The following is a 24736-nucleotide window of genomic DNA, read 5'->3' as shown; positions in this document are numbered from 1 at the left end:
CACGCTCCTTCTGTCCGTCTCTGTCTTTCTTCATATGATCGCCCTGGGAATGGTCCACGAGGGCAACAACAGGCACGCTCCTTCTGTCCGTCTCTGTCTTTCTTCATATGATCGCCCTGGGAATGGCCCACGAGGGCAACAACAGGCACGCTCCTTCTGTCCGTCTCTGTCTTTCTTCATATGATCGCCCTGGGAATGGCCCACGAGGGCAACAACAGGCACGCTCCTTCTGTCCGTCTCTGTCTTTCTTCATATGATCGCCCTGGGAATGGTCCACGAGGGCAACAACAGGCACGCTCCTTCTGTCCGTCTCTGTCTTTCTTCATATGATCGCCCTGGGAATGGTCCACGAGGGCAACAACAGGCACGCTCCTTCTGTCCGTCTCTGTCTTTCTTCATATGATCGCCCTGGGAATGGTCCACGAGGGCAACAACAGGCACGCTCCTTCTGTCCGTCTCTGTCTTTCTTCCTTTCTTCATATGATCGCCCTGGGAATGGTCCACGAGGGCGACAACAGGCACGCTCCTTCTGTCCGTCTCTGTCTTTCTTCATATGATCGCCCTGGGAATGGCCCACGAGGGCAACAACAGGCACGCTCCTTCTGTCCGTCTCTGTCTTTCTTCATATGATCGCACTGGGAATGGCCCACGAGGGCAACAACAGGCACGCTCCTTCTGTCCGTCTCTGTCTTTCTTCATATGATCGCCCTGGGAATGGCCCACGAGGGCAACAACAGGCACGCTCCTTCTGTCCGTCTCTGTCTTTCTTCATATGATCGCACTGGGAATGGCCCACGAGGGCAACAACAGGCACGCTCCTTCTGTCCGTCTCTGTCTTTCTTCATATGATCGCACTGGGAATGGCCCACGAGGGCAACAACAGGCACGCTCCTTCTGTCCGTCTCTGTCTTTCTTCATATGATCGCCCTGGGAATGGCCCACGAGGGCAACAACAGGCACGCTCCTTCTGTCCGTCTCTGTCTTTCTTCCTTTCTTCATATGATCGCCCTGGGAATGGTCCACGAGGGCAACAACAGGCACGCTCCTTCTGTCCGTCTCTGTCTTTCTTCATATGATCGCACTGGGAATGGTCCACGAGGGCAACAACAGGCACGCTCCTTCTGTCCGTCTCTGTCTTTCTTCATATGATCGCCCTGGGAATGGTCCACGAGGGCAACAACAGGCACGCTCCTTCAGTCCGTCTCTGTCTTTCTTCCTTTCTTCATATGATCGCCCTGGGAATGCAATGGTCCACGAGGGCAACAACAGGCACGCTCCTTCTGTCCGTCTCTGTCTTTCTTCCTTTCTTCATATGATCGCCCTGGGAATGGTCCACGAGGGCGACAACAGGCACGCTCCTTCTGTCCGTCTCTGTCTTTCTTCCTTTCATCATATGATCGCCCTGGGAATGGCCCACGAGGGCAACAACAGGCACGCTCCTTCTGTCCGTCTCTGTCTTTCTTCCTTTCTTCATATGATCGCCCTGGGAATGGTCCACGAGGGCAACAACAGGCACGCTCCTTCTGTCCGTCTCTGTCTTTCTTCAAATGATCGCCCTGGGAATGGTCCACGAGGGCGACAACAGGCACGCTCCTTCTGTCCGTCTCTGTCTTTCTTCATATGATCGCCCTGGGAATGGTCCACGAGGGCAACAACAGGCACGCTCCTTCTGTCCGTCTCTGTCTTTCTTCCTTTCTTCATATGATCGCCCTGGGAATGGCCCACGAGGGCAACAACAGGCACGCTCCTTCTGTCCGTCTCTGTCTTTCTTCCTTTCTTCATATGATCGCCCTGGGAATGGTCCACGAGGGCAACAACAGGCACGCTCCTTCTGTCCGTCTTTATCTTTCTTCCTTTCTTCATATGATCGCCCTGGGAATGGCCCACGAGGGCGACAACAGGCACGCTCCTTCTGTCCGTCTCTGTCTTTCTTCATATGATCGCCCTGGGAATGGCCCACGAGGGCAACAACAGGCACGCTCCTTCTGTCCGTCTCTGTCTTTCTTCATATGATCGCACTGGGAATGGTCCACGAGGGCAACAACAGGCACGCTCCTTCAGTCCGTCTCTGTCTTTCTTCCTTTCTTCATATGATCGCCCTGGGAATGCAATGGTCCACGAGGGCAACAACAGGCACGCTCCTTCTGTCCGTCTCTGTCTTTCTTCCTTTCTTCATATGATCGCCCTGGGAATGGTCCACGAGGGCGACAACAGGCACGCTCCTTCTGTCCGTCTCTGTCTTTCTTCATATGATCGCACTGGGAATGGTCCACGAGGGCAACAACAGGCACGCTCCTTCTGTCCGTCTCTGTCTTTCTTCCTTTCTTCATATGATCGCCCTGGGAATGGCCCACGAGGGCAACAACAGGCACGCTCCTTCTGTCCGTCTCTGTCTTTCTTCCTTTCTTCATATGATCGCCCTGGGAATGGTCCACGAGGGCGACAACAGGCACGCTCCTTCTTTCCGTCTCTGTCTTTCTTCATATGATCGCCCTGGGAATGGTCCACGAGGGCAACAACAGGCACGCTCCTTCTGTCCGTCTCTGTCTTTCTTCATATGATCGCCCTGGGAATGGTCCACGAGGGCAACAACAGGCACGCTCCTTCTGTCCGTCTCTGTCTTTCTTCATATGATCGCACTGGGAATGGCCCACGAGGGCAACAACAGGCACGCTCCTTCTGTCCGTCTCTGTCTTTCTTCATATGATCGCCCTGGGAATGGCCCACGAGGGCAACAACAGGCACGCTCCTTCTGTCCGTCTCTGTCTTTCTTCCTTTCTTCATATGATCGCCCTGGGAATGGTCCACGAGGGCGACAACAGGCACGCTCCTTCTGTCCGTCTCTGTCTTTCTTCATATGATCGCCCTGGGAATGGTCCACGAGGGCAACAACAGGCACGCTCCTTCTGTCCGTCTTTATCTTTCTTCCTTTCTTCATATGATCGCCCTGGGAATGGCCCACGAGGGCGACAACAGGCACGCTCCTTCTGTCCGTCTCTGTCTTTCTTCATATGATCGCACTGGGAATGGCCCACGAGGGCGACAACAGGCACGCTCCTTCTGTCCGTCTCTGTCTTTCTTCATATGATCGCCCTGGGAATGGCCCACGAGGGCAACAACAGGCACGCTCCTTCTGTCCGTCTCTGTCTTTCTTCCTTTCTTCATATGATCGCCCTGGGAATGGTCCACGAGGGCGACAACAGGCACGCTCCTTCTGTCCGTCTCTGTCTTTCTTCATATGATCGCCCTGGGAATGGCCCACGAGGGCAACAACAGGCACGCTCCTTCTGTCCGTCTCTGTCTTTCTTCCTTTCTTCATATGATCGCCCTGGGAATGGTCCACGAGGGCGACAACAGGCACGCTCCTTCTGTCCGTCTCTGTCTTTCTTCATATGATCGCACTGGGAATGGTCCACGAGGGCAACAACAGGCACGCTCCTTCTGTCCGTCTCTGTCTTTCTTCATATGATCGCCCTGGGAATGGTCCACGAGGGCGACAACAGGCACGCTCCTTCTGTCCGTCTCTGTCTTTCTTCATATGATCGCCCTGGGAATGGCCCACGAGGGCAACAACAGGCACGCTCCTTCTGTCCGTCTCTGTCTTTCTTCATATGATCGCCCTGGGAATGGCCCACGAGGGCAACAACAGGCACGCTCCTTCTGTCCGTCTCTGTCTTTCTTCATATGATCGCCCTGGGAATGGCCCACGAGGGCAACAACAGGCACGCTCCTTCTGTCCGTCTCTGTCTTTCTTCCTTTCTTCATATGATCGCACTGGGAATGGTCCACGAGGGCAACAACAGGCACGCTCCTTCTGTCCGTCTCTGTCTTTCTTCATATGATCGCCCTGGGAATGGTCCACGAGGACAACAACAGGCACGCTCCTTCTGTCCGTCTCTGTCTTTCTTCATATGATCGCCCTGGGAATGGCCCACGAGGGCAACAACAGGCACGCTCCTTCTGTCCGTCTTTGTCTTTCTTCATATGATCGCCCTGGGAATGGTCCACGAGGGCAACAACAGGCACGCTCCTTCTGTCCGTCTCTGTCTTTCTTCCTTTCTTCATATGATCGCCCTGGGAATGGTCCACGAGGGCAACAACAGGCACGCTCCTTCTGTCCGTCTCTGTCTTTCTTCCTTTCTTCATATGATCGCCCTGGGAATGGTCCACGAGGGCAACAACAGGCACGCTCCTTCTGTCCGTCTCTGTCTTTCTTCCTTTCTTCACAGTATGATCGCCCTGGGAATGGTCCACGAGGGCAACAACAGGCACGCTCCTTCTGTCCGTCTCTGTCTTTCTTCCTTTCTTCACAGTATGATCGCCCTGGGAATGGTCCACGAGGGCAACAACAGGCACGCTCCTTCTGTCCGTCTTTATCTTTCTTCCTTTCTTCACATGATCGCCCTGGGAATGGCCCACGAGGGCAACAACAGGCACGCTCCTTCTGTCCGTCTCTGTCTTTCTTCATATGATCGCCCTGGGAATGGTCCACGAGGACAACAACAGGCACGCTCCTTCTGTCCGTCTTTATCTTTCTTCCTTTCTTCATATGATCGCCCTGGGAATGGCCCACGAGGGCAACAACAGGCACGCTCCTTCTGTCCGTCTCTGTCTTTCTTCATATGATCGCACTGGGAATGGCCCACGAGGGCAACAACAGGCACGCTCCTTCTGTCCGTCTCTGTCTTTCTTCATATGATCGCCCTGGGAATGGTCCACGAGGGCAACAACAGGCACGCTCCTTCTGTCCGTCTCTGTCTTTCTTCATATGATCGCCCTGGGAATGGCCCACGAGGGCAACAACAGGCACGCTCCTTCTGTCCGTCTCTGTCTTTCTTCATATGATCGCCCTGGGAATGGCCCACGAGGGCAACAACAGGCACGCTCCTTCTGTCCGTCTCTGTCTTTCTTCATATGATCGCCCTGGGAATGGTCCACGAGGGCAACAACAGGCACGCTCCTTCTGTCCGTCTCTGTCTTTCTTCATATGATCGCCCTGGGAATGGTCCACGAGGGCAACAACAGGCACGCTCCTTCTGTCCGTCTCTGTCTTTCTTCATATGATCGCCCTGGGAATGGTCCACGAGGGCAACAACAGGCACGCTCCTTCTGTCCGTCTCTGTCTTTCTTCATATGATCGCCCTGGGAATGGCCCACGAGGGCAACAACAGGCACGCTCCTTCTGTCCGTCTCTGTCTTTCTTCATATGATCGCCCTGGGAATGGCCCACGAGGGCAACAACAGGCACGCTCCTTCTGTCCGTCTCTGTCTTTCTTCATATGATCGCACTGGGAATGGTCCACGAGGGCGACAACAGGCACGCTCCTTCTGTCCGTCTCTGTCTTTCTTCATATGATCGCCCTGGGAATGGTCCACGAGGGCAACAACAGGCACGCTCCTTCTGTCCGTCTCTGTCTTTCTTCATATGATCGCCCTGGGAATGGTCCACGAGGGCAACAACAGGCACGCTCCTTCTGTCCGTCTCTGTCTTTCTTCATATGATCGCCCTGGGAATGGTCCACGAGGGCAACAACAGGCACGCTCCTTCTGTCCGTCTCTGTCTTTCTTCATATGATCGCCCTGGGAATGGCCCACGAGGGCAACAACAGGCACGCTCCTTCTGTCCGTCTCTGTCTTTCTTCATATGATCGCCCTGGGAATGGCCCACGAGGGCAACAACAGGCACGCTCCTTCTGTCCGTCTCTGTCTTTCTTCATATGATCGCCCTGGGAATGGTCCACGAGGGCAACAACAGGCACGCTCCTTCTGTCCGTCTCTGTCTTTCTTCATATGATCGCCCTGGGAATGGTCCACGAGGGCAACAACAGGCACGCTCCTTCTGTCCGTCTCTGTCTTTCTTCATATGATCGCCCTGGGAATGGTCCACGAGGGCAACAACAGGCACGCTCCTTCTGTCCGTCTCTGTCTTTCTTCATATGATCGCCCTGGGAATGGTCCACGAGGACAACAACAGGCACGCTCCTTCTGTCCGTCTCTGTCTTTCTTCCTTTCTTCACATGATCGCCCTGGGAATGGCCCACGAGGGCAACAACAGGCACGCTCCTTCTGTCCGTTTCTGTCTTTCTTCCTTTCTTCATATGATCGCCCTGGGAATGGCCCACGAGGGCAACAACAGGCACGCTCCTTCTGTCCGTTTCTGTCTTTCTTCCTTTCTTCATATGATCGCCCTGGGAATGGTCCACGAGGGCAACAACAGGCACGCTCCTTCTGTCCGTCTCTGTCTTTCTTCATATGATCGCCCTGGGAATGGCCCACGAGGGCAACAACAGGCACGCTCCTTCTGTCCGTTTCTGTCTTTCTTCCTTTCTTCATATGATCGCCCTGGGAATGGTCCACGAGGGCAACAACAGGCACGCTCCTTCTGTCCGTCTCTGTCTTTCTTCATATGATCGCCCTGGGAATGGCCCACGAGGGCAACAACAGGCACGCTCCTTCTGTCCGTTTCTGTCTTTCTTCCTTTCTTCATATGATCGCCCTGGGAATGGCCCACGAGGGCAACAACAGGCACGCTCCTTCTGTCCGTTTCTGTCTTTCTTCCTTTCTTCATATGATCGCCCTGGGAATGGTCCACGAGGGCAACAACAGGCACGCTCCTTCTGTCCGTCTCTGTCTTTCTTCATATGATCGCCCTGGGAATGGCCCACGAGGGCAACAACAGGCACGCTCCTTCTGTCCGTTTCTGTCTTTCTTCCTTTCTTCATATGATCGCCCTGGGAATGGTCCACGAGGGCAACAACAGGCACGCCCCTTCTGTCCGTTTCTGTCTTTCTTCCTTTCTTCATATGATCGCCCTGGGAATGGTCCACGAGGGCAACAACAGGCACGCTCCTTCTGTCCGTCTCTGTCTTTCTTCCTTTCTTCATATGATCGCCCTGGGAATGGCCCACGAGGGCAACAACAGGCACGCTCCTTCTGTCCGTCTCTGTCTTTCTTCCTTTCTTCATATGATCGCCCTGGGAATGGTCCACGAGGGCAACAACAGGCACGCTCCTTCTGTCCGTCTCTGTCTTTCTTCCTTTCTTCATATGATCGCCCTGGGAATGGTCCACGAGGGCAACAACAGGCACGCTCCTTCTGTCCGTCTCTGTCTTTCTTCCTTTCTTCATATGATCGCCCTGGGAATGGTCCACGAGGGCAACAACAGGCACGCTCCTTCTGTCCGTCTCTGTCTTTCTTCCTTTCTTCATATGATCGCCCTGGGAATGGTCCACGAGGGCAACAACAGGCACGCTCCTTCTGTCCGTCTCTGTCTTTCTTCCTTTCTTCATATGATCGCCCTGGGAATGGTCCACGAGGACAACAACAGGCACGCTCCTTCTGTCCGTCTCTGTCTTTCTTCATATGATCGCCCTGGGAATGGCCCACGAGGACAACAACAGGCACGCTCCTTCTGTCCGTCTCTGTCTTTCTTCATATGATCGCCTTGGGAATGGCCCACGAGGACAACAACAGGCACGCTCCTTCTGTCCGTCTCTGTCTTTCTTCATATGATCGCCCTGGGAATGGTCCACGAGGACAACAACAGGCACGCTCCTTCTGTCCGTCTCTGTCTTTCTTCATATGATCGCCCTGGGAATGGTCCACGAGGACAACAACAGGCACGCTCCTTCTGTCCGTCTCTGTCTTTCTTCACATGATCGCCCTGGGAATGGTCCACGAGGGCAACAACAGGCACGCTCCTTCTGTCCGTCTCTGTCTTTCTTCATATGATCGCCCTGGGAATGGTCCACGAGGGCAACAACAGGCACGCTCCTTCTGTCCGTCTCTGTCTTTCTTCATATGATCGCCCTGGGAATGGTCCACGAGGACAACAACAGGCACGCTCCTTCTGTCCGTTTCTGTCTTTCTTCATATGATCGCACTGGGAATGGTCCACGAGGGCAACAACAGACACGCTCCTTCTGTCCGTCTCTGTCTTTCTTCATATGATCGCACTGGGAATGGTCCACGAGGGCAACAACAGGCACGCTCCTTCTGTCCGTTTCTGTCTTTCTTCATATGATCGCACTGGGAATGGTCCACGAGGGCAACAACAGGCACGCTCCTTCTGTCCGTTTCTGTCTTTCTTCATATGATCGCACTGGGAATGGCCCACGAGGGCGACAACAGGCACGCTCCTTCTGTCCGTTTCTGTCTTTCTTCATATGATCGCACTGGGAATGGCCCACGAGGGCGACAACAGGCACGCTCCTTCTGTCCGTTTCTGTCTTTCTTCATATGATCTCACTGGGAATGGCCCACGAGGACAACAACAGGCACGCTCCTTCTGTCCGTCTCTGTCTTTCTTCATATGATCGCCCTGGGAATGGCCCACGAGGACAACAACAGGCACGCTCCTTCTGTCCGTCTCTGTCTTTCTTCATATGATCGCCCTGGGAATGGTCCACGAGGACAACAACAGGCACGCTCCTTCTGTCCGTCTCTGTCTTTCTTCATATGATCGCCCTGGGAATGGTCCACGAGGACAACAACAGGCACGCTCCTTCTGTCCGTCTCTGTCTTTCTTCATATGATCGCCCTGGGAATGGTCCACGAGGACAACAACAGGCACGCTCCTTCTGTCCGTTTCTGTCTTTCTTCATATGATCGCACTGGGAATGGTCCACGAGGGCAACAACAGACACGCTCCTTCTGTCCGTCTCTGTCTTTCTTCATATGATCGCACTGGGAATGGTCCACGAGGGCAACAACAGGCACGCTCCTTCTGTCCGTTTCTGTCTTTCTTCATATGATCGCACTGGGAATGGTCCACGAGGGCAACAACAGGCACGCTCCTTCTGTCCGTTTCTGTCTTTCTTCATATGATCGCACTGGGAATGGCCCACGAGGGCGACAACAGGCACGCTCCTTCTGTCCGTTTCTGTCTTTCTTCATATGATCGCACTGGGAATGGCCCACGAGGGCGACAACAGGCACGCTCCTTCTGTCCGTTTCTGTCTTTCTTCATATGATCGCACTGGGAATGGCCCACGAGGACAACAACAGGCACGCTCCTTCTGTCCGTCTCTGTCTTTCTTCATATGATCGCCCTGGGAATGGCCCACGAGGACAACAACAGGCACGCTCCTTCTGTCCGTCTCTGTCTTTCTTCATATGATCGCCCTGGGAATGGTCCACGAGGACAACAACAGGCACGCTCCTTCTGTCCGTCTCTGTCTTTCTTCATATGATCGCCCTGGGAATGGTCCACGAGGACAACAACAGGCACGCTCCTTCTGTCCGTCTCTGTCTTTCTTCACATGATCGCCCTGGGAATGGTCCACGAGGGCAACAACAGGCACGCTCCTTCTGTCCGTCTCTGTCTTTCTTCATATGATCGCCCTGGGAATGGTCCACGAGGGCAACAACAGGCACGCTCCTTCTGTCCGTCTCTGTCTTTCTTCATATGATCGCCCTGGGAATGGTCCACGAGGACAACAACAGGCACGCTCCTTCTGTCCGTTTCTGTCTTTCTTCATATGATCGCCCTGGGAATGGTCCACGAGGACAACAACAGGCACGCTCCTTCTGTCCGTCTCTGTCTTTCTTCACATGATCGCCCTGGGAATGGTCCACGAGGACAACAACAGGCACGCTCCTTCTGTCCGTCTCTGTCTTTCTTCACATGATCGCCCTGGGAATGGCCCACGAGGGCAACAACAGGCACGCTCCTTCTGTCCGTCTCTGTCTTTCTTCACATGATCGCCCTGGGAATGGTCCACGAGGACAACAACAGGCACGCTCCTTCTGTCCGTCTCTGTCTTTCTTCACATGATCGCCCTGGGAATGGCCCACGAGGGCAACAACAGGCACGCTCCTTCTGTCCGTCTCTGTCTTTCTTCACATGATCGCCCTGGGAATGGTCCACGAGGACAACAACAGGCACGCTCCTTCTGTCCGTCTCTGTCTTTCTTCACATGATCGCCCTGGGAATGGTCCACGAGGACAACAACAGGCACGCTCCTTCTGTCCGTCTCTGTCTTTCTTCACATGATCGCCCTGGGAATGGCCCACGAGGACAACAACAGGCACGCTCCTTCTGTCCGTCTCTGTCTTTCTTCACATGATCGCCCTGGGAATGGCCCACGAGGACAACAACAGGCACGCTCCTTCTGTCCGTCTCTGTCTTTCTTCACATGATCGCCCTGGGAATGGCCCACGAGGACAACAACAGGCACGCTCCTTCTGTCCGTCTCTGTCTTTCTTCACATGATCGCCCTGGGAATGGCCCACGAGGACAACAACAGGCACGCTCCTTCTGTCCGTCTCTGTCTTTCTTCACATGATCGCCCTGGGAATGGTCCACGAGGACAACAACAGGCACGCTCCTTCTGTCCGTCTCTGTCTTTCTTCACATGATCGCCCTGGGAATGGTCCACGAGGACAACAACAGGCACGCTCCTTCTGTCCGTCTCTGTCTTTCTTCACATGATCGCCCTGGGAATGGCCCACGAGGACAACAACAGGCACGCTCCTTCTGTCCGTCTCTGTCTTTCTTCACATGATCGCCCTGGGAATGGCCCACGAGGACAACAACAGGCACGCTCCTTCTGTCCGTCTCTGTCTTTCTTCACATGATCGCCCTGGGAATGGCCCACGAGGACAACAACAGGCACGCTCCTTCTGTCCGTCTCTGTCTTTCTTCACATGATCGCCCTGGGAATGGCCCACGAGGACAACAACAAGCACGCTCCTTCTGTCCGTCTCTGTCTTTCTTCACATGATCGCCCTGGGAATGGCCCACGAGGACAACAACAGGCACGCTCCTTCTGTCCGTCTCTGTCTTTCTTCACATGATCGCCCTGGGAATGGTCCACGAGGACAACAACAGGCACGCTCCTTCTGTCCGTCTCTGTCTTTCTTCACATGATCGCCCTGGGAATGGTCCACGAGGACAACAACAGGCACGCTCCTTCTGTCCGTCTCTGTCTTTCTTCACATGATCGCCCTGGGAATGGCCCACGAGGACAACAACAGGCACGCTCCTTCTGTCCGTCTCTGTCTCTCTTCATATGATCGCCCTGGGAATGGCCCACGAGGGCAACAACAGGCACGCTCCTTCTGTCCGTCTCTGTCTCTCTTCATATGATCGCCCTGGGAATGGCCCACGAGGGCAACAACAGGCACGCTCCTTCTGTCCGTCTCTGTCTCTCTTCATATGATCGCCCTGGGAATGGTCCACGAGGGCAACAACAGGCACGCTCCTTCTGTCCGTCTCTGTCTTTCTTCCTTTCTTCATATGATCGCCCTGGGAATGGCCCACGAGGGCAACAACAGGCACGCTCTTTCTCGTGTAAACAGTGCGGGGCACCGTACCGGATGTTGCTGGATGTTTACATCGGATAACACCATCCCTCCATTTGGACACGTACCCGAACTGAACAGCCTGCGCACTATTTGAGCACAGTGGGAATGTTTTTCATGAATTGATTGTGAAAAAGGCACTAGTGCTAGAATCTACCCAAACACCTCACATTGTGCAAGACACAATACAGGAGAAAGATTATGATAATGTGTATGTTTCTGTACGCGATTAGGAACTGTGCAGAGAACAGATTTTACAAGTATACGTTCATTACGGAAAGATCATAAAATAGATAGAACATAGCTTTTCCTCATCATCATCCTGACTGGGATAGTAGGTTTTCCTACATTTTTGAAAAAGGCCAAAAAATTCGTAAGTACATGAATAGGAGCTAAACTTGTGTTGTCCACAAATTAATCTGTTATGAGCTTTTTGACCGCTGCAGAGTTCAACCACGACTACGTCAAGCTGACAGGGTGGAGGCTGAGGTGGTCTCACTTCTACGGCATGTTCATCAAGAAGATCATCCTCAGCTGGCGCCATCGCGTCATCTCCGTGGTACAGCTGCTGCTGCCTGTCATCTTCACAATCCTCGCTCTGCTCATCGACTCTGATGCCGGGTAAGTCTGCTGTGTGTTTGTGAAGCATGGGGTGTGCACACTACAGACTGGGTGCGGGTTTATCTTCCAGGGCTGTTTTGTGTTTGTGACATTATATGATGCCAGCAGTACAGCTACTTCTGTCTGTCACCTCCAGTGTACGCGCCAGGCTGTGTTCACGGTTTCGAGCAAAGCTCCGTTGCAGGGTTGACATACAGTTAGCATGGATAGAACCGTGTTTATAGATATTGTTATTGTCTGTTACACTTAGCATGGATAGAACCGTGTTTATAGATATTGTTATTGTCTGTTACAGTTAGCATGGATAGAACCGTGTTTATTTAGATAGTGTTAATTGTCTATTGGCTCATCGACTCTGATGCCCGGTAAGTCTGTGGTGTGATTGTTAAGAATTGGGTGTCCAAAGTCAAGTCTGAAGTGTGATTGTTAAGAATGGGGTGTCCAAAGTCCAGCCTGAAGTGTGATTGTTAAGAATGGGGTGTCCAAAGTCCAGCCTGAAGTGTGATTGTTAAGAATGGGGTGTCCAAAGTCCAGTCTGAAGTGTGATTGTTAAGAATGGGGTGTCCAAAGTCCAGTCTGAAGTGTGATTGTTAAGAATGGGGTGTCCAAAGTACAGTCTGTAGCATGGTCCGGACTGGGTGCGTTTTTCTCGAGGGTTGTACCGAGTTTTGGACATTTTATGATGTTCATAATGCAGCTTCTTCGGACAGTACAGCTTTTCCTCCAAAAGCGGCGTATGGCTGCCTGAATGGCGGGGTAAAAATGGTCATACACGTACAAATCCACTCGTGCAAGAACACGAGTGTACGTGGGAGTTTCAGCCCACGAACGCAGAAGAAGAAGAAGAAGAAGAAGAAGAAGAAGAAGAAGAAGAAGAAGAAGAAGAAGAAGGAGAAGAAGAAGAAGAAGAAGAAGAAGAAGAAGAAGAAGAAGAAGAAGAAGAAGAAGAAGAAGAAGAAGAAGGAGAAGAAAAGAAGATTGTTGTACGTTATTAGCATTTTTGACAAAACTAAGGCATTTTACATGGATCTCGACAGTCATTGTTCACCTTTACCGCTGGCATAGTTTCAGAAGAACACTGACTGTTTCGATCGGTGAAACGAATCATATTTTGGTCAAACATACAAATAACATGTACAAAATATGTATGGATCGATTCTAGTTAGAATTCCTTTTATAGTTTAACGGTTGAGCGCACACAAACATACACTCTTTTGTAGACTCGGCTAGAGTTTTAGACGGACTCTGACGTCACATGGCCCAACGAAGAGAAAATCCAGTGATCAAGCGATACATTTATGTCTGAACAGACGTTCTTATTATCTATTTGCTTATTTCAATGTTCTATGTATTTCTTTATTCTGTAAAGGATTTATGTTTCTACCAGCTGTAGACAGATGCCATGAAAATAGTATGAACACAGCAAGAGTGGCGCTTCCTTGTTTCAGGGACAGCGAAGTGGCCATAGCCCTGGACCTCTCGGCGTACGGCACGACGTACGTTCCTTACAGCAACGGCAGCAATGCTGTCGCAGCCACAGAGAGCGCGGCCACAGCCTACGCCGCCGCCCTCTCCTCCCAGTACACGCGCAAAGTGGACGTTGCTGCCACCTACACGAACATGAGTCAGTACCTCCTCACTCTGGCTTCTGCGCTGTCAACCGCAACCTATAACAAAGAGGTAAGGATTGTTTTATGTCGTTTCATTTCATTTCATGTCGTTATTTTTATATCATCTGATGACATAATTGTATGTCGTGGAATACGTCATTTCTTTTTTTGTTTGTTTAGGTATCCAATTGTTTGAAAAACAGCTCGTTGGCGTAGAGTAATAGAATTTATCATTGTAATTTCATTTTGTTAAATTTCATTTCATTTCATACTTTATTATCATGTGTTGTGACATGTGGCGGGTCGTCCTCTCCTACTAGAAAGGTAGCAACACTCCCAGAACGTCACACTGTCATGTTCCATCACAGGTGATAGTAGGAGCACAGTTCGACCCTCACTCGGCCGGAGGCACACTGCAGGCCACAGCGTTCTACAACGGTCAGCCATACCACGCCCTCCTCACGGCCATCTCCCTCATTCTCAACGCCATCGCCAAGGACGTGCATGGCAGCGGCTACAGCATCACGACGTCCATGGAACCCTTGCCCAAGGACGCTGACGGTGAGGCGGAGGACACGAGTCTGACAAGCTCCACCCAGGGCTTCCTGGTCGGCTTCTCCATCTCCTTCGGCATGGCCTTTTTGACCTCCAGCTTCGTCTTCTTCTTGGTCAAGGAGAGAGAGGTGGGTCACGTTTGATGTGGTTGGAGTGTGTGAGCTGGACTTTCTGTGTGGGTAGAGGTTGGAACCGGTGTTGGTGTGTTGTGATTCGCTTTCAGGTAGACGGGCGCAATGGCTTGGTGGTAAGACGCCGACCTCTAAAGCGGAAGGTCGTGGGTTAGAATCCCAGCCGCACCTGGTGGATTAAGATGGAGATTTTTCCGATCTCGCAGGTCAACATATGTGCAGACCTGCTAGTGCCTTATCCCCCTTCGTGTGTACACGCAAGCACAAGTCCAAGTGCGCACGGAAAAAATCCTGTAATCCATGTTAAGTTCGGTGAGTAAAAGAAACACGAAAATACCCAGCATGCTTTCTCCGAAATCGGCGTATGACTGCCTAAATGGCGGGGTAAAAACGGTCATACACGTAAAAATCCACTCGTGCAAAAACACGAGTGTACGTGGGAGTTTCAGCCCACGAACGCAGAAGAAGAAGAAGCTTTCAGGTTGGGGCCAAACAACTGAGCGGGGTGGGGCCGGGTATGTTCTCGAGAGACCCATGTAGATATATTCTGAACATGTTGTTATGTTGGAATATACTTATGCTTACAGGTAGGGGCCAAGCACCAGCAGGTGGTGAGCGGGGTGGGGTCGGGTATGTTCTCGAGAGACCCATGTAGATATATTCTGAACATGTTGTTATGTTGGAATATACTTATGCTTACAGGTAGGGGCCAAGCACCAGCAGGTGGTGAGCGGGGTGGGGTCGGGTATGTTCTCGAGAGACCCATGTACATATATTCTGAACATGTTGTTATGTTGGAATATACTTATGCTTACAGGTAGGGGCCAAGCACCAGCAGGTGGTGAGCGGGGTGGGGTCGGGTATGTTCTCGAGAGGCCCATGTAGATATATTCTGAACATGTTGTTATGTTGGAATATACTTATGCTTACAGGTAGGGGCCAAGCACCAGCAGGTGGTGAGCGGGGTGGGGCCAGGTATGTTCTGGACATACTAATGTTGCCGCTTTACTTACAGGTAGGGGCCAAGCACCAGCAGGTGGTGAGCGGGGTGGGGCCAGGTATGTTCTGGACATACTAATGTTGCCGCTTTACTTACAGGTAGGGGCCAAGCACCAGCAGGTGGTGAGCGGGGTGGGGCCAGGTATGTTCTGGACATACTAATGTTGCCGCTTTACTTACAGGTAGGGGCCAAACACCTGCAGGTGGTGAGCGGGGTGGGGCCAGGTATGTTCTGGCTGGCCACCCTGGCCTGGGACTACCTCAACTACATGATCCCCGCCATCGTCATGCTCGTCGTCTTCGCCGCCTTCGACACCGCGCCCTACGTGGAGGACCACCGGCTGGGGCTGGTACGTTCGGGGATAAACATAACCGTTAACGCACTTCATTTTATTTTCATTTGTATTACTTTATGGTCTTATCACTGGGAAATTCAGATCGCTTCCTCCTAGTGAAAAGCTAGCAGCAACAGATTCGCGCTACCCAGGTGTATGCGTGTTTGCGTGTAATCAGACACCTGCACTTTTTGCGGAATGGCCGAGGTCTTTTACGTGCCACTGTGGTGACACGGGGGTGGGAGATGGATATCGTCTCTGAGTCTGCACATAAAGTTGACCCATGTCCGCCCCGGCCCGGATTCGAACCTGCGACCCTGGGATCACAAGCCCAGTGCTTTACCAACTGAGCCACCGGGCCTTAAAACTAACTGGTAAAAAAATAGTAGGCTCTTGTCAGAATCATGTCCAAGAAACACGCCCACATTTCTTGGCTAGGTTACAGTATGTTCTAGAATCAAAAACATATTTACACACTCAAAACTAGGTGGTCTAAAAATCTAAAGCTTTAGTCAGACACTTGTCCAAAATACACGCCCAAACGTGTTGCCTCAGTAACAGAATGTGGTAGAAAACGTGTTGCCTCAGTAACAGAATGTGGTAGAAAACGCCCTGACATGCACGCTGCTGCAGGAGTTGAAATCAGCAGCGATCTGTTGACATTCTAGAAACATACTTAGAAAAGTAAAGCTTCTGATTACACAAAACCTCTGTTCCTCACAATTGAACTCAGAAGGTACGGGATTTACAGAGAACACGGGAACAGAATTGTCATAGAAAATAAAATGCTCATATTTTTTTGTATTGTATGTTTCAAACCATTAGGTGCATTTACCTTTCACCTTGTCGGCTAAATATGTTAAACAGTATAAAGCTCAGCAATTTTTCACATTTTAGCGCTCAGCTCGAAAGTGGTTATTCAACTTATGGAAATGTCCGCTTTTCTCAAAATCTGTCACATAATTATGCCTCGATGTTGCTGTGTAATATAATTGCAACAATTGTCTTTGTAATGCTCTTAGCATAATGCGTTTCCCGAAGTCTCTGCTTGTACAGACAACGCCGCTTACCTCGATCTCGTCGGGGCCCCCAAACAAGTTCGAGGTATCCGAAGTTCGTGCTATCCTACACGTCGGATAGCTCGATTTTTCAAAGTATAAGACTTCGAGCTATCCGAAGTCGAGGTAAGTGAAGGATTTCTAGTGATATAAAGAAGGCTGCTGGCCGGGACTAATGGTTCACTTCGACGTATCCGAAAAATCGAGGTAAGCGAGTTCGAGGTAAGCGGCGTTGTCTGCAGTACTTATTGAAACACAGCGAGGCATGGAGTGCTACGTAAGCTACGTAATCAAGACAGAGAGTGGTTGTTTCAGGTGCTGTTGGTGTTGATGATCTACGGGTGGGCAGCGCTGGCCTTTGTCTACCTCGTGTCCTTCCTCTTCAAGTCTGCGGCCACCGCCATGGTCATCCTCATCATCTTCAACATCGTCACTGGTCAGTCTTCTTCCGCTGACGTAGTTGTGGTGACGTAGTTGTGATGACCTAATTGTGATGACCTAAATGTGATGACGTAGTTGGGTCGATGTCGTTATGGTGCCAGATGCCATAAGTTGTTGGTCTCATTTTTCTTGTTGCTAGTTGATTTCATATAAGGTAGGATTAATTTACAGTACTGGGTATGTTCAATATCCCATGATCAGTGCATCTGCTTCAACCTGTCCTGTCGACGACCTTTTAATAGAGACCACCTCTTTGTGAGTATCCTTGATGAGGGTGTTTTCCTACATGTTATTGTTTTAGGCGTATTCCTTTGATGTTACTCTTTTTCGAAAAAAGGCATAGCATAGAAGGTTGGTGTACGTGTGATTGTGTCGTTTTGTCTGGAAATAACCGTTCCATAATATAACCTTTCTTGCTTCTGATTGAAGAAATGTCTTTCTACAGGTTTAGTGACAACGATCACAGTGTTCATTCTGTCTTTCTACAGGCCTCGTGACAACGATCACAGTGTTCATTCTGTCTTTCTACAGGCCTAGTGACAACGATCACAGTGTTCATTCTGTCTTTCTACAGGCCTCGTGACAACGATCACAGTGTTCATTCTGTCTTTCTACAGGCCTCGTGACAACGATCAGTGTTCATTCTGTCTTTCTACAGGCCTCGTGACAACGATCACAGTGTTCATTCTGTCTTTCTACAGGCCTAGTGACAACGATCACAGTGTTCATTCTGTCTTTCTACAGGCCTAGTGACAACGATCACAGTGTTCATTCTGTCTTTCTACAGGCCTAGTGACAACGATCACAGTGTTCATTCTGTCTTTCTACAGGCCTCGTGACAACGATCAGTGTTCATTCTGTCTGTCTACAGGCCTAGTGACAACGATCAGTGTTCATTCTGTCTTTCTACAGGCCTAGTGACAACGATCAGTGTTCATTCTGTCTTTCTACAGGCCTAGTGACAACGATCAGTGTTCATTCTTTCTGTCTACAGGCCTCGTGACAACGATCACAGTGTTCATTCTGTCTTTCTACAGGCCTCGTGACAACGATCACAGTGTTCATTCTGTCTTTCTACAGGCCTCGTGACAACGATCACAGTGTTCATTCTGTCTTTCTACAGGCCTCGTGACAACGATCACAGTGTTCATTCTGTCTTTCTACAGGCCTCGTGACAACGATCACAGTGTTCATTCTGGCGCTGCCGGGGCTGGGTTTGACGTCAGAAGCCGAGTTCTTCAACTGGCTATTCCTGGTTCTGTTCCCCAACTACTGCATGGCCAAGTCCTTCATGGATATCTACACCAACTACCTCAACCTCGACGCCTGCCAGAAAATGAGCTACAAGTCCACCTGTCCCATTGTAGCGGGGCCCTGCTGCAAGAGCTATGGTAAGCTGTTTGGTGCTATGGTAAGCTGTTTGGTGCTATGGTAAGCTGTTTGGTGCAAACGTTGTTGCCTTCATATTTTTATATCTTTTTGAAAGAATAGTCTGTTTTTTAAATGCATGTGTGCAATGGGTGAATTGTTTCAGTTGATAGATGTTTGTCTCATGACATGTCATCTGCAAACAAACAATGGCGACTGCACGTGAGAGCGATACACAACAAGATCGAAAAGCATTGTACTCACGTTGGAATGAAAAGCACTGTACTCACGTTGGAATGAAAAGCCCTGTACTCACGTTGGAATGAAAAGCACTGTACTCACGTTGGAATGAAAAGCACTGTACTCACGTTGGAATGAAAAGCACTGTACTCACGTTGGAATGAAAAGCACTGTACTCACGTTGGAATGAAAAGCACTGTACTCACGTTGGAATGAAAAGCACTGTACTCACGTTGGAATGAAAAGCACTGTACTCACGTTGGAATGAAAAGCACTGTACTCACGTTGGAATGACAAAAACAAAACAAATACAAGCGGCGTTTTGACCACTTGGGTCTTCATCAGGCAGATCACGAGTTGAAATCTATGTAGGTACGGACACGGATCAGCGTAATGTGCAGGATCAGGCGAGGTACGGACACGGATCAGCGTAATGTGCAGGATCAGGCGAGGAATGCGTGTCTCATCCCGGGTCACCAGTGTGACACGTAAGACACAACTCGGTCATTCCGCCAGACGTGCTGGTGGCTGATTACACCTTAACACAACACACATGGGTAGCGCGACTCTGATGCTGCTAGCCTTCCAGTGGGCTCATTACACCTTAACACAACACACATGGGTAGCGCGACTCTGATGCTGCTAGCCTTCCAGTGGGCTCATTACACCTTAACACAACACACATGGGTAGCGCGACTCTGATGCTGCTAGCCTTCCAGTGGGCTCATTACACCTTAACACAACACACATGGGTAGCGCGACTCTGATGCTGCTAGCCTTCCAGTGGGCTCATTACATCTTAACACAACACACATGGGTAGTGCGACTCTGATGCTGCTAGCCTTCCAGTGGGCTCATTACATCTTAACACAACACACATGGGTAGTGCGACTCTGATGCTGCTAGCCTTCCAGTGGGCTCATTACACCTTAACACAACACACATGGGTAGCGCGACTCTGATGCTGCTAGCCTTCCAGTGGGCTCATTACACCTTAACACAACACACATGGGTAGCGCGACTCTGATGCTGCTAGCCTTCCAGTGGGCTCATTACATCTTAACACAACACACATGGGTAGTGCGACTCTGATGCTGCTAGCCTTCCAGTGGGCTCATTACACCTTAACACAACACACATGGGTAGCGCGACTCTGATGCTGCTAGCCTTCCAGTGGGCGGATTACACCTTAACACAACACACATGGGTAGCGCGACTCTGATGCTGCTGGCCTGCCAGTGGGCGGAAGAGATAGTCGTATTTCGCAGGGATGGGATGATAGCGTCATGAAAACAGGTATATGAAAGCGGAATATGCCGTGCAGGTAACTGTGGCAGCACGTGTCTAGACTTCGAGGAGGACTTCACGTCGATGGAGAGTTACGGCGTGGGCAAGTTCCTGCTCTTCATGTTCCTGCAGGGCGTGGTCTGCATGGGCGTCGTCCTCGCCACCGAGCTCAGGCTCTTTGACAAACTCTCTACTCTCTGCAAGGTGGGACAATCATGTTAACTAGACTCTCGTGACAAACTCTCTACTCTCTGTGAGGTGGGTGGGACAATCATGTTAACTAGACTCTTGTGACAAACTATCTTCTCTCTGTGAGGTGGGTGGGACAATCATGTTAACTAGACTCGTGTGACAAACTCTCTACTCTCTGCAAGGTGGGTGGAACAATCATGTTAACTAGACTCTCGTGACAAACTCTCTACTCTCTGCAAGGTGGGTGGAACAATCATGTTAACTAGACTCTCGTGACAAACTCTCTACTCTCTGTGAGGTGGGTGGGACAATCATGTTAACTCTCTACCAGGTGGGTGGGACCTAAACTCTGCATGTGTCTCGCCTTGGTCATTTAGCTACGTCTCTTTGACAAACTCGCCGCTCTCTGCAAGGTGGGTGGGAAAATCATGTTAACTGGACTCTTTGACAAACTCGCCGCTCTCTGCAAGGTGGGTGGGACAATCATTTCACCCAAACTCTTCATGGGGCTCGCCTTGGTCATTTTGGTTCACCTTTTTGACAAGCTGAGATCGGTACAGTGAAACCACTCTTTTTAATTTAGATGTGCATAGATTCCTGGGAAATCAGCTCCTGAGGGAGGGGCTTGTCTTAATATGGAAATGTATTTACAGACGTTAGTGAAAGAAACCGGGAAACTGGGGTCAAGGCAGGCTGTATTATAAGACAGATACCACTTTATAATGATACACCATATTTTGCGCGTTGATCATGTTGGTGGCTGCAAAGTAATACAAGTCCTAAGGGCAGAAGACACAGAAACGGGGCACAGATCAATCTGTCCTGTTGGCGACCGTTGATCAGAGGGCAACAAAACTCATCTGGGTCTAGGTCTTAATTAACACTTTTTTGTTTGTTTGTTTGTTTGCTTAACGCCCAGCCGACCACGAAGGGCCATATCAGGGCGGTGCTGCTTTGACATATAACGTGCGCCACACACAAGACAGAAGTCGCAGCACGGGCTTCATGTCTCACCCAGTCACATTATTCTGACACCGGACCAACCAGTCCTAGCACTAACCCCATAATGCCAGACGCCAGGCGGAGCAGCCACTAGATTGCCAATTTTAAAGTCTTAGGTATGACCCGGCCGGGGTTCGAACCCACGACCTCCCGATCACGGGGCGGACGCCTTACCACTAGGCCAACCGTGCCGGTCTGGTCTTAACACTAATGAACACACAATCACAAAACAAGAAAGGTAGATTGTTGGAACGTTTGTTATTGACAAAACAATACATTCACAAATATATCGACCCAACGGTCTTTTAAGTGCACAGACAAACAATAACGAAAAAAACTGTTCTAAAAGACCGTTGGGCCGATATATTTGTGAATGTATTGTTTTGTCAATAACAAACGTTACAACAACCTACCTTTCTTCTTTTTTGATTCTGAATTTTGGAACGTTGGCAGTCTCTTTGTGTTTAGATTTACTAATGAACACAATTACAACAAGCAAAAGTATTTTGAACTAGTCACTTGGTCAAGTTTCATGCTGACAGAAAAGAACTGTTACCCTTTCAGAGCCGGAAGAACAAGACTCGTGACGTCTCCACGGTGCCTCTGTCCTTCATCAACGGTAATGGCGTCAGCAGTGACGCAATGGCTGAGGACGATGACGTGGCCAATGAACGTCGCCGTATCAACAACAGTTCCCCTGAGGAGCTGAATAAGACAGACCCCCTGGTTCTGATGAATCTCACCAAGGTTGGATCAACTTCTTGTTTGCTTGTTTGTTGGTATATGTCGTATACATACTATTACATGTTACTTGTTTATGTCGTATACATACTATTACATGTTGCTTGTTTGTTGGTATATGTCGTATACTGTTACATGTTACTTGTTTATGTCTGCCTTTACGTTCATTGTCTGATTGTCTCTCTGTATGTGTATGTGTCTGTCTTTCTGCCCCTCTGATATTGCAGTGTCTGTCACCCTTGTATTATTTTGGCAACTGAAGTCTCGAGATATTCCTAAAAGTGTTGACCCATTTGAACCTCACACCGAAAACCAAACACTCTTCACGCTGATTTCACCGCTGATTGTTTAGAGACTTACTTGACATTTACATTGGCAAGTGGTGTGATTGCTTAGAGACTTATTTGAGATTTACATTGGCAAGTGGTGTGATTGCTTAGAGACTTACTTGACATTTACATTGGCAAGTAGTGTAATTGTTTAGAGACTTACTTGAGATTTACATTGGCAAGTGGTGTGATTGCTTAGAGACTTACTTGACATTTACATTGGCAAGTAGTGTGATTGCTTGGAGACTTACTTGACATTTGCATTGGCAAGTGGTGTGATTGCTTAGAGGCTTACTTGACATTTGCATTGGCAAGTAGTGTGATTGTTTAGAGACTTACTTGACATTTACATTTGCAAGTGGTGTGATAGCTTAGAGACTTACTTGACATTTACATTGGCAAGTAGTGTGATTGCTTGGAGACTTACTTGACATTTGCATTGGCAAGTGGTGTGATTGTTTAGAGACTTACTTGACATTTACATTGGCAAGTGGTGTGATTGCTTAGAGACTTACTTGACATTTGCATTGGCAAGTAGTGTGATTGTTTAGAGACTTACTTGACATTTACATTGGCAAGTGGTGTGATTGTTTAGAGACTTACTTGACATTTACATTGGCAAGTGGTGTGATTGCTTAGAGACTTACTTGACATTTGCATTGGCAAGTGGTGTGATTGCTTAGAGGCTTACTTGACATTTGCATTGGCAAGTGGTGGTGTGATTGCTTAGAGACTTACTTGACATTTACATTGGCAAGTGGTGTGATTGCTTAGAGACTTACTTGACATTTACATTTGCAAGTGGTGTGATAGCTTAGAGACTTACTTGACATTTACATTGGTAAGTGGTGTGATTGCTTAGAGACTTACTTGACATTTACATTGGTAAGTGGTGTGATTGCTTAGAGACTTACTTGACATTTACATTGGTAAGTGGTGTGATTGCTTAGAGACTTACTTGACATTTACATCATTGGCAAGTAGTGTGATTGTTTAGAGACTTACTTGACATTTACATTTGCAAGTGGTGTGATAGCTTAGAGACTTACTTGACATTTACATTGGCAAGTAGTGTAATTGTTTAGAGACTTACTTGAGATTTACATTGGCAAGTGGTGTGATTGCTTAGAGACTTACTTGACATTTACATTGGCAAGTAGTGTGATTGCTTGGAGACTTACTTGACATTTGCATTGGCAAGTGGTGTGATTGTTTAGAGACTTACTTGACATTTACATTGGCAAGTGGTGTGATTGCTTAGAGACTTACTTGACATTTGCATTGGCAAGTGGTGGTGTGATTGCTTAGAGACTTACTTGACATTTACATTGGCAAGTGGTGTGATTGCTTAGAGACTTATTTGAGATTTACATTGGCAAGTGGTGTGATTGCTTAGAGACTTACTTGACATTTACATTGGCAAGTGGTGTGATTGCTTAGAGGCTTACTTGACATTTGCATTGGCAAGTAGTGTGATTGTTTAGAGACTTACTTGACATTTACATTTGCAAGTGGTGTGATAGCTTAGAGACTTACTTGACATTTACATTGGCAAGTGGTGTGATTGTTTAGAGACTCCATTCAGCCGCTTATGTTTTTTTCTCACACAAACCCTCATTTAATTGGATCACTGACCTAAGACATGAATAAATACTCACTTAATTGGATCACTTACCTAAGACATGAATAAACCCTCACTTGGTTGGATCACTGACCTAAGACATGAATAAACACTCACTTAATTGGATCACTGACCTAAGACATGAATAAATACTCACTTAATTGGATCACTTACCTAAGACATGAATAAACCCTCACTTGGTTGGATCACTGACCTAAGACATGAATAAACACTCACTTGGTTTGATCACTCACCTAAGACATGAATAAACCCTCACTTGGTTGGATCACTGACCTAAGACATGAATAAACCCTCACTTGGTTTGATCACTGACCTAAGACATGAATAAACACTCACTTGGTTTGATCACTGACCTAAGACATGAATAAATACTCACTTAATTGGATCACTTACCTAAGACATGAATAAACCCTCACTTGGTTTGATCACTGACCTAAGACATGAATAAACCCTCACTTGGTTGGATCACTGACCTAAGACATGAATAAACCCTCACTTGGTTGGATCACTGACCTAAGACATGAATAAATACTCACTTAATTGGATCACTTACCTAAGACATGAATAAACCCTCACTTGGTTGGATCACTGACCTAAGACATGAATAAACACTCACTTGGTTTGATCACTGACCTAATACATGAATAAACACTCACTTGGTTTGATCACTGACCTAAGACATGAATAAACACTCACTTGGTTTGATCACTCACCTAAGACATGAATAAACCCTCACTTGGTTGGATCACTGACCTAAGACATGAATAAACCCTCACTTGGTTTGATCACTGACCTAAGACATGAATAAACACTCACTTGGTTTGATCACTGACCTAAGACATGAATAAACACTCACTTGGTTGGATCACTTACCTAAGACA

The 24736-nt window shown here is 49.1% G+C and overlaps 1 protein-coding gene across 1 annotated transcript in view; it reads left to right on the top strand.

Moving 5' to 3' along the window:
* LOC138963745 (phospholipid-transporting ATPase ABCA3-like) overlaps positions 1-24736 on the top strand; it is a 75188-nt gene that overhangs the window by 30055 nt on the left and 20397 nt on the right. The window contains exons 14-21 of the mRNA XM_070335593.1: positions 11751-11925; positions 13374-13605; positions 13904-14218; positions 15403-15570; positions 16929-17049; positions 18221-18445; positions 19987-20153; positions 21708-21890. Of these exons, the coding sequence (XP_070191694.1) occupies positions 11751-11925; positions 13374-13605; positions 13904-14218; positions 15403-15570; positions 16929-17049; positions 18221-18445; positions 19987-20153; positions 21708-21890 (1586 nt within the window). The remainder of the gene's footprint in view (positions 1-11750; positions 11926-13373; positions 13606-13903; positions 14219-15402; positions 15571-16928; positions 17050-18220; positions 18446-19986; positions 20154-21707; positions 21891-24736) is intronic.

The sequence above is a fragment of the Littorina saxatilis genome, linkage group LG4 (genome assembly GCF_037325665.1).
Source record: "Littorina saxatilis isolate snail1 linkage group LG4, US_GU_Lsax_2.0, whole genome shotgun sequence".
Classification (NCBI taxonomy): Eukaryota; Metazoa; Mollusca; class Gastropoda; order Littorinimorpha; family Littorinidae; genus Littorina; species Littorina saxatilis.
The sequence above is the reverse complement of the archived record's forward strand: the minus strand, read 5'-3'. Positions and strand labels throughout refer to the sequence as shown.